The 16,305-nt window shown below is 44.9% G+C and overlaps 2 protein-coding genes across 3 annotated transcripts in view; both read right to left on the bottom strand.

The window, feature by feature from the left end:
• POLR2K (RNA polymerase II, I and III subunit K) overlaps positions 1 to 16,305 on the bottom strand; it is a 185,648-nt gene that overhangs the window by 96,673 nt on the left and 72,670 nt on the right. The window lies entirely within an intron of this gene.
• Positions 3,545 to 16,305, bottom strand: part of SPAG1 (sperm associated antigen 1) — an 82,618-nt gene continuing 69,857 nt past the window's right edge. For both annotated transcript variants that reach the window (XM_065902738.1, XM_065902739.1), the window contains 5 exons: positions 15,568 to 15,700; positions 12,044 to 12,170; positions 6,153 to 6,317; positions 4,698 to 5,069; positions 3,545 to 4,594 (listed from right to left, as the gene is read on the bottom strand). In XM_065902738.1, coding sequence (XP_065758810.1) covers positions 4,463 to 4,594; positions 4,698 to 5,069; positions 6,153 to 6,317; positions 12,044 to 12,170; positions 15,568 to 15,700 — 929 coding nt within the window. In that variant the 3' untranslated portion in view covers positions 3,545 to 4,462. The remainder of the gene's footprint in view (positions 4,595 to 4,697; positions 5,070 to 6,152; positions 6,318 to 12,043; positions 12,171 to 15,567; positions 15,701 to 16,305) is intronic.

The following is a 16,305-nucleotide window of genomic DNA, read 5'->3' as shown; positions in this document are numbered from 1 at the left end:
ATCGTCTTGCCTAGTTGCTCTAGTGAGGACTCCCAGTACCAGTATTGAATAAGAACAATTGTCCTGTTCCTGATCTTAGAGGAAAACTTTCAATTTTTCACCCTTGAGTATGCTTGCTGTGGGCTTGTTGCATATGGCTTTTATTATGTTGAGGTATGTTTCTTCCATATTTAATCTGTTGCAAGTTTTTATCATGAAAGGATGTTGCATTGTTATATGCTTTTTTCTGTACCTATTGAAATGATTGTGTGATTTTCTTTTTTTATTAACTTGCATATGTTGAACCATGTAGCCCAGGGATAAATCCCATTTAGTCCTATGTTTAGATGCTCCTATGTTGTGTGCCTATCCCCATCTTTATATCTTTCTGCTTATTGACCCCTTTTATTATTACATAATGACTTTCTTCACTTCTTATTGTTTTTGGCTTAAGGTCTATTTTATCTGATATAAGTATGCTATCCCGCTTTTTGTGGTTTCCACCTGTATTGGAATATCTTCTTCCATCCCTGCATTTTGGGTCTGTGTGTCTTTAAAGCTGAAGTGAATCTCTTGAAGGAAGCATATAGTTGGGTCTTATTTGGGGGGGGAGGGGTGCATCTTGTTTTTTAATCAATCCAGCCACTCTTTTTAATTGATGAACCCATATGTAGGGACTTACTATCTTACTATTTCCTGGTGGTTTCTACTTCCGTTGTTTCTTTTCCCTCTGTTTCTGGTTTTATTATTTTTTTCCTGTTTCTTTTTCATTCATTTTTATCTTTGTAAAGTGGTTTTCCATGATGGTATGCTATTTTCCTTTTTTTAGAATCTTTCATGAATCTACTCTAGATTTTTGCTTTGTTGATTACCACAAGGCTTACCTAAAACAGCTCATAGATGACAGTCCATTTTACACTGATAGCATCTTCACTTGCCCATGAAATTTCTACCCTCACTCCCCTTCTTTTTATATTTTTGAGGTCACAATTATCTTATGTGGTATATTTAACAAATTATAATATAGTTATTTTTAATGCTCTTTTCCTTTAACAATTATCTATAGTTTAAGTGGCTAATACAGCATCCTATTAGAATTTTCTAAATTTGAGTACATATTTTTCATCTTTACAGGTATAAAGGTGTTTTCATGTCACTGATGAGCCTCTTTTCATTTCAGCTTGAAGAACTCCTTTTAACATTTCTTGCAAGGCAGGTCTAATGGTGATAAACTCCCTCAGCTTTTGTTTAAGGTATTTTTCCTTCATATCTTAAGAATAACTTTTTTTAGATAGAGTATTCTTGGTTGGCATTTTTTTACCCTTCAACACTTTGAATATGTAATTCTGCTGTCTCCTAGACTGAGAGGTTTTGGTGAGAAACCTATTGATAGTCTAATGGATGTAACTTTGTAGGTTATACTCATACTCCATCGCTCAGTCAAGTCCGACTCTTTGTGACCCAATGGACTGTATGTAGCCTGCCAGGCTCCTCTGTCCATGGGATTTTCCAAGCTAGAATACTTTAGTGGGTTGCCATTTCCTTCTCCATTGTAGGTTACACTTTTTTTTTTTAAACTCCTTGGCTGCCTTTAAGATGCTTTGATTTTTGGTAATTCCATTACAGTGTGTCTTGAAGAAGGCATTTTCACATTTAGATAATAGGGTGATCTATTAGCTTTGTGAATTTGGGTGTCCAAGTCTCCCCAGGTTTGGGAAGTTTTCAGCTAATATTTAAGTAAACATTCTGTCCCCTTCTCCCTCTGGATTCCCAATTCTCCTAACATATATCTGCTCTCAAATCCCATAGATCATACATGCTTTCTTTGCTTTTTAACTTGTGATTTATTTAAAAATTCTCATCCCCTAAGTCATTTAGTGTTGGAAGAAATGCACTACAGCAGACGCTCTCTAGTACATTCATCTCATGCATTGAAATTTTCAGCTCCAGAGTTTAATTCTTTTTGTGATTTTTTGGCAAAGAGTTAATTTTGTTCATGTATTTTCATCCCTATTATCATTAAGCTATCTTTGAGTTTTCCTGTAGTTAACTTTCTTCAAAACAGCTATTTTGAAATTTTTATCAGCTACATCAGAGTATTTTGTGGCTCTGAGCTCAGTTGTTGCAGAATTATTGGGGGTGATATATTTTCTTGATTTTTCATGTTCCTTGTATCTTTGTGTCGCTGTTTCTGTATCTGAAGTAGCAGACCTCTCCTTAAGTCTTTACTGGTTGCCTTTAAACGGTACTGATCGCTGGTGTTGCTATATGAGGGGTTTCCTTAATTTCTGAATGGGTGGACCTCTTCCACTCTTCTTGTTCAGCCTTGTGGAGGAACTCTGATGTTTCTTCTTGTTCCTAGAGCTCACCGGAGTGGCTACTGGAAATCTCTCTTTTGTTTTCTAGAAGGTAGTGTTATATATAGCTCCAACTGCAATTTCTCTCTTACCTGCACACCTTGGTCCACTCTTCTGCGAATACTCCAACTACTGGGCTTGCTCTCACTGCCACCACACTCAGGGGCATGCCACAGAATGGGAGGGGGTGTGGGTTTAGCACTTGGGGTGTTGGGGATTGCCCACAGACCCAGTGGAGAGATCCGAGTGGGGTACTCCCAGAGACTCCTGGGCAGACTTCCTGCTGAAGTCCTGAAGCAGTCTGCAGGAACCGTGCTCCTTTCATGCCCTTGATATTCTTACCTGCTTCCTTCACCTCCCCTTCCCTTCCTTCCGTCATGGAAGTCCCACCTCCGGACTGCTGGTGCCGCTGCGGAGAAGCAAGTGTCTCCAGGTGTGACCCCAACAGTTGGGGCAGCCCACTGCTCCCCACTCCTCCACGGGGGAGGCTGTCCCCTGCAGCTAGGACTCGTATGTAACTGTCTCCTTTTTATGTTTCTACCATATAGTTACTAACACACTCCCTCATTTGCTGATACAAAAAAACTATCATTCAAAAGGAGAAAACTATTTTTTTTTACTTGAAGACTAGAGTTAAATACCCATCACAGTAGATTTTCATTTATGAACTTAGGAAAGAATCGTTTAAAAGAAAAATAGAGGGGGCGGGGGCGGCGCTTCCCTGGTGGCTCAGTGGCAAAGAATTTGCCTGCCTGACGCATGAGACATGGACTGGATCCCGGGTCTGGGAAGATCCCACGGCCAAGGAGCAACCAAGCCCGTGTCCCACAAGTGCTGAGCCGGTGTTCTAGAGTCCGGGTGCTGCAACTACTGAAGCCCACGCGCCCTAGAGCCCCTGCTCCACAATGAGAGAGGCTACCGCAAGGTGAAGCCTGTGCACCGCGACTAGAGAAAAGCCTGCACAGCAGTGAAGACCCAGCACGCCGTAAATAAATAATATTTCAAGGAAAACTGGCACAGTGTGAAACCATTTCCCCACAACACTTTAAATATTCTTTAATTATTAACTATTAGATAAAATAATAATGGGCATGGTAATAATGAATGTGATAGTCTTCTTTCATCTGCTCTTCTGAAGAACAAGAAAATGCTCCAGAAAAAAAGACAACTGACCAAAGACTACAGGAATAAATGACAGCACACTGGAAGAGACCTGAATGTTTTATTATAAGAAATACCTTTACTTTGACCCAAGTGACAAGCGAGCTCTCAATATGAAGAGTTCTTCATTTTCCCTTTTGCACTAAGGGAATAAATATGATCATGCTTAAAGGAGGAGGGAACAAAAGAGGGAGAAGTAATTTAAAATGTTTGGGGGAAATGTGCGAGTGACAATTCAAATAGAAATGCAGGCTTGGTTGCTTTTATACAGTGGTTGTTCTGTTATTGCTTATATAAATAACACATAAGGGAAATCAGCCTTCAAAAATCTAGTAATAGAATTTTTGGCAATTTCTGTTCTTAATTAGTAGGCAATACTTCCATATTAGAAAAAATACATTCCTCTTATAGATCTAAATAACCACAGTTTATTTAATAATCATTTCCTATTATAGACTTAAATGTTGTGTTTCATCTTAGAGGCCTGTCATCCAGAAGTAATATAAAATGGGATTTATATATATCTTAGCAGGGAATAAAGGTGATGTAATAATCAGTGTTAATGATTTTCACTTTTAAAAATGAACTATAAAGAAATGACATTTCTACCAAACTTAAGAGGACTGCTTCATAGCCCAAAGACGTAGAATTTAACTCAAAATTTTAACAAGTCATTAAGAGAAAATGTATAATATAAGTTAAAATGCATCTTAACAAGTTCCAAATATACTTATTTTTAAATATAAAGATGTTAGCTCTGGTACATAAGAAAATATTTACAACTAATAAAAAGCAGATTGTAGAATATACCTGTCTGTGTACAAAAATAAGGAAAATATTTTATAGTCCAGACCAAAGGATCTTTTCTAAGCCAGGTTTTATCCATGCAACTCTATTACAATACCATCTCACTGGCATTACCGGAACACATTCATACATGGAAGAAATCTAACCATTATCTTGATTTAAAGATCATATTGCCTTTTGAGGGCCTGTACATCTTCTAAAGTAAAATGTTTGTTTGGTGCATCTGAGAGGTCATCAAAGAGCCGCTTAATCTGCTCCTTTTGGTCTTTGCTAATTAGTGTCAACATCATCTGCAATAGGGAAAAAATTATATCAGCTTATAAATGAACATTTTAAAGTTATAAAAACCCTAAAAGAACCTATCTCCACAAATGAGATATTTTTGCCACTTACCTTAAACCTTTCTGCTTTGCTCAGATATAAAAGATGCTGATACACCAAGGAGGGATCTTTATCAACAAGATGACTTTTCAGAGACTGGAGGAGGAGGAGGAACGTGTCCCCTTCAAGTTTGTTACTCAACAACACTGGCAAATCTTTTGGTTCAGTGATGGCTAGCAGGTGTGCGCAAGCTCCTTGATCTTTCCGCGTACTGATGGCATTTATAACCTGACCAAATTCGTAGGCATTGTTAGGCTTGGAGATCAGCAGTTTCTCATAGAGTTCCTGTGGTCCGTTGCTGGTGTCCCCCTTCTCAGAAGCAAGGCCGTCCGTGGGGGCTTCCTTCAAGGTCCTCTCAGGTTCTTCCCGATGGCCTTCACTCACCTGCAGGAGGAGAAAAATTACACCGTGACCCAAACAGCAGGCCCTGCACACACCCCCAAGTTACTTTCATTAAAACAGGAAGGAACTGAAAAAACATGATGGGCTGGATTTTAGTTAAGTTCTAAGTGAAAAATACATAACTTGTAATAAATCATAAAATCTACTTATTTTTTAGGAAGAGAAGTTTTAAAGTCTAAATATCCATTCATAAAAGTATTCTTTTTTTAAGGTTTAAAAATTCTTTTGACATTGAGAATATGACCATGAAATTTTTATAATTTTCCACAAGTAAAAGCTGCTGTGTAAAAGAAGACCTATGACAACTTTATACCTCCTCTTCATGACAGATTTTATATTTACTTATTTCTTACATTTGATAGGGAAGTGAACTTACATTTTTCAGTTCTCTTAAAAACAGTTTTCTTCTTCCCTCCTTAGTGGTGAAAAAACTCCCTAGCTTCTTTCACATATTAGCCTCCTACTCTTAGTGGACATGTAAGATGATAGGTAGGTTGATACGAGCATTCATGAATACATAGGGATCCATGAGCTGACATTCTTCACTAAAGGCTACAACACAAGACACTGGGTTATCTGAAATCACAAAGGCAGGTTTGGTTCTAGGGTGGTCCAGGACCCCTGATGAGGATGGCCTTGTTTACAAATACTAAGAAAGGTCTGAACTGATCAGGAACCTCTCTGGGGTGTGGTGTGCAGGACGCTGAATCTGAATCAGTCCTCTAGGGTTCTTCAGGTCAACCAGGAAGCAAAGCTCAGTGGTAACAGGCTCACAGGGCAACCAGGAATGGAAGCAATAAAACCACAGGCCAGGTGGCGTGGAGGGAGGGGAGCACAGAAAGAAAGACTGCAGACACCCACCAGGTTCTTGGATCCAAGGTGGGAAATGCAATGGCCAATTATCACAACAAAAGAAAAATCTTGTCATTATAATCTGTTCAAATGTCTTCACTGATTATCAGGATAAAAACACAGAATTTTAAAGATTCATAGGAATATGACCTCACAATCCCATACGAGCATAGGATCTGCAGAGTACTTTCAGAGATAATCAAATACACGTACCTCTTGAATCTCTATTTTCCTTCTCTCCTTTTCTTTGTTGAATGATGCTGTATTGTCCTTAATATTAAGGATTCTGGTCACCTCTTCCAGTTCCATTTTTGCCTCAACAATACTTGGGTCTAGTAGGAGAACTTTATTGAGATCGTTTAAACTTTTCTGATAATTCTGAAAGCAGGAGGGCAGAGAAAATAATTCTCATAAAGAAAAGGAGAAAGGGCACAGATGAGCCTGAATGGGAGACTGGTGAGGTAAGTACACACAGCATGTGAAGCAGGTTCCCCTTGGTACTACAGTGATAAAGTCAGGCCTATGAGCTAAGTCTTGGGCTAAAACACTCTAATCCATAACAAAAGGGGCTTCCCAGGTGGCTCAGTGATAAAGGATCCACCTGCCAATTCAGGAGACTCAAGTTTGATCCCTGGGTCAGCAAGATTCCCTGGAGGAAGGCAAGGTAACCCACTCCAGTCTCCTTGCCTGGAGAATCCCATGGACAGAGGAGCCTGGTGGGCTACAGTCCACAGGGTCGTAAAGAGTCGGACACAACTGACCACGCGCACACACCTAACACAGAAGAGTGAGCACAGAATCTGGAGTCAGAAGTTAAATTCTGTATCACCACAGCTTTCACTGTCCCTGACACGCAGGCACCGTCTGCTAATGAATAAATGAAAGAAGCGACAGCCTCATACCAGCACCTACTAGCAGCAAAAACTTGAGCTAGATCCCACATCACGTTTCCGATCTTCAGTTTTCTCATCTTTAAAATAGGAACAACAAAAGATTCTTCATTCTAGTTTTCAGAGTTGTGCCAAGTAATAAATGAATTAATAAAACAAAATGTGAGTGGCTTACACCTACAAAGAGCTGGACATATCTTAGTTGATACCATAATATCCTATTCCATAACACCCTTGGAGTCGTAAACTGTTCAGACAGGCTAGAGTCAACATTTGTCCTTCCACAAAGAGTCAGGCAATACCTTGGAGAGGTGGAAAGGAATGAAAAGTGTTGTGCTTAACCAAACACTGCGCAGAATCTGGTGGCAGAGAAGGACACCACAAAATCAGCCGGCTGGTGAGAGGCCATATTCTAGAACTATAGACCAGTCTCATGTTAAGAATTAAGCCAAAATTAATTCTGTGAGGAGGTGAAGAGTTCCAACGATGTGTAACCTCTCAAGTATTCATGACATGTAATAATAGCACGCACTGGACAGGAAGCACAGGTAAAATGAGCTGGTGGTTATGTGACATTCCTGGGGGACTAGCTGTAAGCCCTTCCCACTCCACCCAGCAATATACCAGAGCAAGAGTGATGTGCTTAAAGGGACAGCCTTAAACCCACTCTAACTTATTATTTTAAAAAGGTGAATTATTTACGAACTATATAGTACATCAATCCTATTGACAGCCAATCTGCACAGAGCAGTGCGTCACCAGAGCACAGTCAGAACCTGCTTCAAGAAAACAAGTGACACTGTTTCCATTCTGGGTGTTCCGGCAGGGCGGGAATCCCCTACACAAAGACACGGAGGAACTGTAGGGAAAGACACGGGGGTGGAGCAGCAGGGCAAGTGGAGGGAGGACTAATAGCTAAGTCTTCCTTCTCCACATTTTATTCCCACAGTTCAGTTCAGTTCAGTTGCTCAGTCGTGTCCAACTCTTCGAAACCCCATGAATCACAGTACGCCAGGCCTGCACCCATCACCAACTCCCGGAGTTCACTCAAACTCATGTCCATTGAGTTGGTGATGCCATCCAACCATCTCATCCTCTGTCATCCCCTTCTCCTCCTGCCCCCAATCCCTCCCAGCATCGCCCTATAAATACTAACTTTTACTGTCCCCATTTAAAGACAAGGAAACCGTGACACAGAAAGATCATCTTTGAGATGATCAAGGCAGCAATAAGCAGAAGGCAGGAGTGAGGACGGTTGTGGAGCTCAAGGGAGAGGCCTGAAAATGGAGCCCTGGAGGTGGAGGGTCACCACCGAGGCGTGGACGTGACTCTTTTTCCATCCGTTCAAGGAAAGTTCGTGCCTAAAGAACCAATCTGTTTGGATAGAAGAAAATCTAAGAAAGCAAGAAGTACACTTTGATAAATGATAAACAGAGGCAGGCAGTGTGAAGAGAGGGCCTGAGAGCAGGAAGGGCCATGGGGTCCGGGGTGTGGAGAAGGGGCCCAGCTGCCTGGTCAACACAGCGTCAGAGCAGACGGGTCACCAGAGCGCCGTGTGCTGCGGGCTGGGACCCGGTGGGGGAGCAGACAGCGGGGCCTGGAAGCTCGCGTCTTATGAGGGGAAATGATAAGAAGATGAGTGAATGGATGAATAAATAAAATAAGCATGCGTGCACTGTCATTCGTGCAAGTAAGAAAAGCAAGGGTTGAGATGGACGCTAACAAGCGGCAGGAGTCTCCTTTGATACAGCTTGTCAGAGCAGACTGGAAGGGAAGCCAGCCCTTGGAGTGGAGGGCAGAGTTCACACACAGAGGAAAGCGGCTCCAGCAAAAAAGGAGGACAGGAAGAGACGCTAAGGACCTTATTAGGCCTTAAAAAAGAAAAAAAAGATAAATCACATATGTTTGTGACAACATTTACTATTCATAAATGTGCTTAAACTACAATAACAACAATTGTTTTAGATGATGTTACTGTTTTTGATACTTTGGGCCTGCTGGCGTCCCCACAGGGGTCGGCTGTCAATTCCCAAGGGCAGGCTACACGTCTTACCACCCCCATGCTCCCACAGTCCAGCACACGCGTGGCACTCGAGAGAGTAAACAAACTGTAACTAAAACCAAGATGTTCAGTTATCTTCTCTTATGAAGAACAGCTGAACAGTAAGAAAAGCCCTGGACTTCCTGGTGGCCCAGTGGTTAAGAATCTGCCTGCCAATGCAAGGGACATGGGTTTGATCCCTGGTCCGGGAAGATCCCACATGCCATGAGGCATCTGAGCCCGTGCACAACTACAGAGCCCGCGTGCCCTAGAGCCTGTGCTCTGCAACAGGGAAGCCACAGGAGTGAGCAGGCCACGCACAACTAGAGAGGGGATCCGGCTCTCTGCAACTAGAGAGAGCCAGCACACAGCAGTGAGGACCCAGTGCAGCCAGAAATAAACTACATAGGACAAAAAAGGAAAGCTCTGTAGTTTTCAAACCTAGCACACAAGAAAAAAAAAAGAAAGAAAGAAAGAAATTAAAGCCAGCTAGAAAACAAATAAAGTATCTGAGAAAGCAGAGTTTAGCTGAGAAACACAGGCTGGGCCCTGCTCCCTGTGAGCCCATGGGCCACCTCCTTAACAGTCATATAGAGGAAGCCAGTCCAGGTGTGAGTTCTGATGCATCTTATAAGTAGCCTTTGAAGATCCTCAAATTAAATTCACTTGGCACATAACTCAAACCACAGGGGATATAGATAAAGCTATGAGAGATCAAACCAGAAAAACAAGCTGCCATCCTCATACTCTACACCAGGGTAGGATTACTAAAAGTTGGGATTCTCTTTCTGCATCATTATGCAATTTCCAGAATTCATTCCAAGGAAGTATAAAATTCCAGTCTTTCAAAGAGTGAGGCAGCCAGTATGGGATAAACCTGCTCTAAGAGTTTGGACATATCGATATAGAAACTCATGAGTCATGAAGATTATGACTGCCTCATGGACCCAGTCTATTAAGTTCAAAAACAGTTGAGTAAACTTTCAAGAAACCTCTTTTAATTCATGGTGCCACACACCCACTAGGAAATCTTTACGTGAGGTTTACAAATGAGTAGGTTATTAACATAAAAGGAGGAGCGGGAGTGGGGGAGGTCAGGTGGCCTGGGCACTGGGAACAGAGTGAACACACTGGGGATACAGGGCCGCTGTGGAGCTGCTGGGCTGGCGAACGGGGCAGCCACATGCCAGAGGGCGACACGACCCACTTTCATCAGGACAGAAGCTCCTACACTTGGGACACTTCTGGACCGTGCCCTCTGCATCTCTTCACTTGGCTGTTCATCTGTATCCTTTATAACAAAAGGAAGGGCCGGGGAGGGGAGGGAGGGCGGCAGCACGCCTGAAGGGTGGTGACGGGTCATCTTGCCTCAGTACAGTTGTCACTCCACTGCAACCTGAGGGGATCTAGGCTCTAGAAAAGCCTGAGTGCTCAGAGCTCACAAGCACACATCCTCATCTGATACAGGACACAAAAAACGTGACCACCCTCTCGCAACAAAACCTAGGTTTCATGGAGTTATAAGAACTCTCTCAAACTCAGTAAGGTCAACACTCTACCCTCAAACCTCTCCCTCCAGCTGTACGCCCTCCCTCATCACACTGCACTGCATACATCACAGACCTGAGACAGAACGTGGGACGCAGCCCCAGTATTTATCCAAAGGAAGCAGAAACTCTAACTTGAAAAAGACACTCCCATTCTCACTGCAGCATTATTCACAACAGCAGCCTAAGTGTCCATCGATGAATGAACGGATAAAGAAAATGTGGTATATCTACACAATGGAATATTATTCAGCCATTAAAAAGGGAAGTTTTGCCATTTGTGACAACATGATGGACTTTGAAGGCATCATGCTAAGTAAAATTGGTCATACAGAGAAAGACAATTACCATATGATCTCTTATATGTGGAATCCAAAAAAAAGAAAAGAAAACCCAACAATGAAAAACAACCTGGACTCACAGAAACAGAGGACAAAACTAGTGGTTGCCAGAGGAAAGGTGAGGGTTGGGGAGTAAAGGATGGGCAAAATGGTCGAAGATGCTCAGAAGGTACAAAATTTCAGTTATGAAATAAGCCATGGAGATGTAATGTACAGCATGATGACAAGAAGTAATAATAGCATATTGCATATTTGAGAGCCTCCAAGAGAATAAATCTTGAAAGTTCTCATCACAAGAAAAAAAATGTGTTAACTGTATGGTGAAGTCGGAGAAGGAAATTGCAACCCACTCCAGTGTTCTTGCCTGGAGAATCCCAGGGGCAGGGAAGCCTGGTGGGCTGCCGTCTCTGGGGTCACACAGAGTCGGACACGACTGAAGCGACTCAGAAGCAGCAGTACGGTGAACTGAACATACTGTGATCATCTGATCATTTCATGATACATACAAATATCAAATCACTATGCTGCACACCTGATTCTAACATAAAATGTCAATAATATCTCAATTAAAAAAAACTTAAAGAAAAACAAGTCAATGACCTGTACACTTACAATGTGTGAACTTCACTGTATTAAACTTTAATCAGATTCTTTAAAAATACCATTGCAGGGAATGCCATTTCCCAGAATGTTCTGAGTTTTCCTTGTGCTGTTATTTTCTACAAATGAGAATGTTCACTTGAGTGTTCCACACAGAAGCAGCAGCATCAAGAAAAGTGTACTCATACAAACTTTCTCTGAAAGTAACGGCATGGTTTTCTTAGAGAAATGTGCTGTCCTATGGTCTCATAGGGACCACTTGCCAGTTTAAGGCTCAAACCACCATGAACTTCCCAGCCTCTGCTGTGTCTCTACCAGTGTCTATGGGTGAACACCTCTCCTGTTCTGTTCTTTCCTCCCCGCCCCGCCACAGACAACCCCAACCCTCTGCCCGAGGAATCCAGCGGCACTGCCAGTGGCCTTCAGTAATTCAGCAAACCTTCCTGTCCCTTAAAGTGGACCTATTCTAACTAACGACACTCCTTAGAAAATCAGGAAATAAATCATCATTCTTGAGCTAGAAGGAATCTGAGAAATCTGTGGCATCTTCTTAGATTTCAGGATTACCAGGCTTAAACTCCAGGATACTGCCACGTCCATTCCTCAAGCCCACAAGTTATGTTCATTGAAAGCACATGATTTGTTCAGAGCTGACGCTGACATATGAAAACAAAGATTTCCTCACCTTGAGCCCTTTGTGAGCAAGGGCTCGTCTATAGTAAGCTTTCACACTCCCGTGATCCATCTGAAGGGCCTGGTCACAGTCCTGCTTTGCCTCTTCAAACTGGCCCAGCTTCAAGTAACAGAGGGCTCTGGTGTAATGGAATGGAACTCAGCATTATGAAAGGTAAAAACAACATACCCATAAATTTGGGCAACTAATAGAAATCAGAAAATAACTAAATAAGCCTGTTTCTATACCACAGGTACTGCAATCGAAACCTAACATTTTTTTCTCCAGTGAAGGCATTTTCTGGTAACACTTGCAATTAGGGACCCTGAGTATACCACTGCAATCAACACAGTCCAGGCCCTCAAGGAGGCTGCAGTCTAGGGGAAGAGACAGTCTATTAAAAGAAGCAAATGCAATGAAATCTGTAAAGGATGCTCTGGGAGCACAGAGCTGAGAGTCTCTTCAGACTTGGTGAAGCTGAAGCTAGGGGAAGAGTAGTCAGGCAAGACTTCCCAGAAGAAGGGACATTTAAGTTGAAGCCCAGAGTACGTACGAAGTGAGTATTATGCAATGTGAAGGCGCTGGGCTGAGACTTAAGATGGAGAGAGGGCACACGGCACGTGCAGAATTCTACAGCGACAGAGAAGGTGGTGCTCTTGGCGCTACGGTGGGAGTGTGGGGGGAGGCCCAGGGAGCGGGAGGCCAGACAGGAAGGGCCTGGCAGGAGGCTGAGCTTCATCCAGCACTTACTGAAGTCTGGTAATGGGTTTTTAAGGTTTTCCCAGGTGGGGCTAGTGGTAAAGAACCCACCTGCCAATGCATGAGATGTGAGAGACACAGGTTCGATCCCTGGGTTTGGAAGATCCCCTGGAGAAGGGCATGGCAACCCACTCCAGGATTCCTGCCTGGAGAATCCCATGGACAGAGGAGCCTGGCGGGCTACAGTCCACGTGGTCGCAAAGAGTCGGACACAAATGAAGCGACTTAGTACGCACGATGGGCTTTTAAACAGAGGCGGACCCATTTACTGTGTTTGGGGAAGGTCACTCTAGCTGCCAAGTGGAGAATCGGAGGGGACAGGCTGTGCAGGGGACACCTGGGAGGGCGGGGCAGACGGCGAGGGAAAGCTGGTGACGCCAGAGCGGGACTGAGACGGACGTGGACGGAAAGGAGTTGAGAAGTCCTAGAAGAGTTTAGAAGTCAGGACACCTGCGCTGTGTGGACTGACGAGGGAGGCGTGGGTCAGGGGTGAGAACCCATCATGAGCACAGAGGCAAGGCGGCACTCAGGTCCAGGGCTCAGAGACAGAGATCAGCTCAGTTCAGTCGCTCAGTCGTGCCCGACTCTTTGCGACCCCATGGGCTGCAGCACGCCAGGCTTCCCTGTCCATCACCCACTCCCGGAGCTTGCTCAAACTCATGTCCACAGAGATGTGGGGCTCAGAACTGGAAGGTGGTAAATGGAGCTGGGGAGAGGATGAAATGGGCCAGAGGATATTAGAGCAAAAAAGGGATCTACACCTTTAGAAGCCCAAGAACAGCAGGGAAAAAAAGGCTAAAAGAAAAAAAAAGAAAAGCCTTAGAGAGGGAGCAGGGGAGAGCCAGGCACGTGAGCTGTCTGCAGTCTCTGGGGAAAATTAAGAGGCCCCTGACGCCCAAGACCACAGAGGCCAAACAGGAGAAGGGCAGAAAAATACCTGCTGGTTTAGTGACAGAACTTTTCACAAAAGAAGGTCACCAAAAAGAGGAAAACATGTGGAAAAATAAAAGTGAGAACTTAAGTTTAAAATATTTTCTGAAATAGCTACAGAAACCCATGCCAAGTCACTATTGTTTAGGAATCATACCTTAATTGTCCTTGTCACTGAAGACTCTCTACTCCCTAAAAAATTCCCCAAACACCGTATTCCAGGTAACTACCTTTTTCAACAAAAATAACGTGAGCAGTGTTCTGGAAGTGTCGGCTCATCCCAACTGCACTCCAGAAGACGTGGACCCTGTCCTCAGGACTTCAAGAGGAACGGGGCACTGGAGACACTAGTGTGAAAGACAGCTGATTCCTGGTCCCACTCTGGAGGGCGAGGCTAAGGCCTCACACCAGCCACCTCACACAGGGAGGGGCAGGGAGGCCTCACACCAGGGAGGGAGGGGAGGGAGGGAGGGGAGGGAGGGTTCACACCAGGGAGGGAGGGGCAGGGAGGGTTCACACCAGGGAGGGAGGGGAGGATGGGCTCACACCAGGGAGGGAGGGGAGGATGGGCTCACACCAGGGAGGGAGGGCAGGAAGGGCTCACACCAGGGAGGGAGGGCAGGAAGGGCTCACATCAGGGAGGGAGGGGCAGGGAGGGTTCACACCAGGGAGGGAGGGGCAGGGAGGGCTCACACCAGGGAGGGAGGGGAGGGAGGGAAGGGAGGAAGGGTTCACACCAGGGAGGGAGGGAGGGGCAGGGAGGCCTCACACCAGGGAGGGAGGGGAGGGAGGGTTCACACCAGGGAGGGAGGGAGGGGCAGGGAGGCCTCACACCAGGGAGGGAGGGGAGGGTGGGCTCACACCAGGGAGGGAGGGCAGGAAGGGCTCACACCAGGGAGGGAGGGGAGGGAGGCCTCACACCAGGGAATGAGGGGAGGGAGGGCTCACACCAGGGAGGGAGGGGCAGGGAGGGCTCACACCAGGGAGGGAGGGCAGGGTGGGCTCACACCAGGGAGGGAGGGGAGGGAGGCCTCACACCAGGGAAGGAGAGGAGAGAGGGCTCACACCAGGGAGGGAGGGGCAGGGAAGGCTCACACCAGGGAGGGAGGGCAGGGTGGGCTCACACCAGGGAGGGAGGGGAGGGAGGCCTCACACCAGGGAATGAGGGAAGGGAGGGCTCACACCAGGGAAGGAGGGGCAGGGAGGGCTCACACCAGGGAGGGAGGGCAGGGTGGGCTCACACCAGGGAGGGAGGGGAGGGAGGGCTCACACCAGGGAAGGAGAGGAGAGAGGGCTCACACCAGGGAGGGAGGGGCAGGGAAGGCTCACATCAGGGAGAGGCAGGAAGGGCTCACATAGGGAGGGAGGGGAGGGAGGCCTCACACCAGGGAGGGAGGGGAGGGAGGCCGCACACCAGGGAGGGAGGGGAGGGTGGGCTCACACCAGGGAGGGAGGGGCAGGAAGGGCTCACACCAGGGAGGGAAGGGCAGGGAGGGCTCACACCAGGGAGGGAGGGAGGGGCAGGGAGGGCTCACACCAGGGAGGGAGGGGCAGGGAGGGCTCACACCAGGGAGGGGCAGGGCAGCACCAGCCAAGGCAGCCATGGCTTAGCAGGAACACAGCCTGTGTCAGCCCTGCCAGCAACAAGACACCAAAACACCTCAGGCTTTCAATCTCTCCTATGGCCTCACCTCTTTTAAAAGAAAAAAAAAACACTCACTTAAAACAATTTACTGTAAATACCAAATTCTCAGAGTCATGGGGTAAAACTCTGGCAATTAATCAGTCTATAATTTTTTCATCAAAAATATTAACATAAGACATGGAGAAAGTGACAGAGAACTTGCCTGTTTGTATAAATGGCACATTCCTTGTTGTTAATCTTTAAGCATTCACTGTATTTACTAAGTGCATCTTTATAGTTTTTATCTTTTACACATTGATTTCCTTCTTCTTTAAGGGTTTTAAACATTTTTTCATCTATGGGACACACAAAAAAAGTGGTATTATTCATATAAGCACCTCTACAATACTTTAAGTATACTGTAAACTAAGTGACCACAAACCATACAGATCTAGTCTAAATGGAACAAAATTTTGTATACGAATTAAAAAGATAAATTGGCTACAAGTAAAAATTTGATTACACAATGACAACACTGTTTTTTCAAATAGAAAATAAAATACAAGCAATTATATTATGTTATCCATATTGGTATGCCTTCTCTCTGCTGGAGATAGTAACTACGTCATGAAAAATGAACAAACAAACCCATTAAAGCCTGAATTAGACCTCTTCCAACAGTCCAAGTTTCCTTGGAAAAATCACACCTCCTCCCCTCTCTGCTCCTGTGCTCTCAGTAAAGCAAACCCCACCCCAGCCCTACCTTTTGGGGTAATCTGTGCTTTACTAACCAGAACATTATACTCCCTTGGCCAGAGTCAGCTAATTGGTCAGGGAAGGACCTATGAGAGCCAATGAGGACAATAAGATTTTTGTGGCGGCTTCTGCTGAGGTAATTCTTGCTTTTCCCTGTGGAACATGAGGATAAAAGGAGGGGCTATTTTGTCATCGTGCAACACAA

The sequence above is a fragment of the Muntiacus reevesi genome, chromosome 12, assembly GCF_963930625.1.
Source record: "Muntiacus reevesi chromosome 12, mMunRee1.1, whole genome shotgun sequence".
Classification (NCBI taxonomy): domain Eukaryota; kingdom Metazoa; phylum Chordata; class Mammalia; order Artiodactyla; family Cervidae; genus Muntiacus; species Muntiacus reevesi.
The sequence above is the reverse complement of the archived record's forward strand: the minus strand, read 5'-3'. Positions and strand labels throughout refer to the sequence as shown.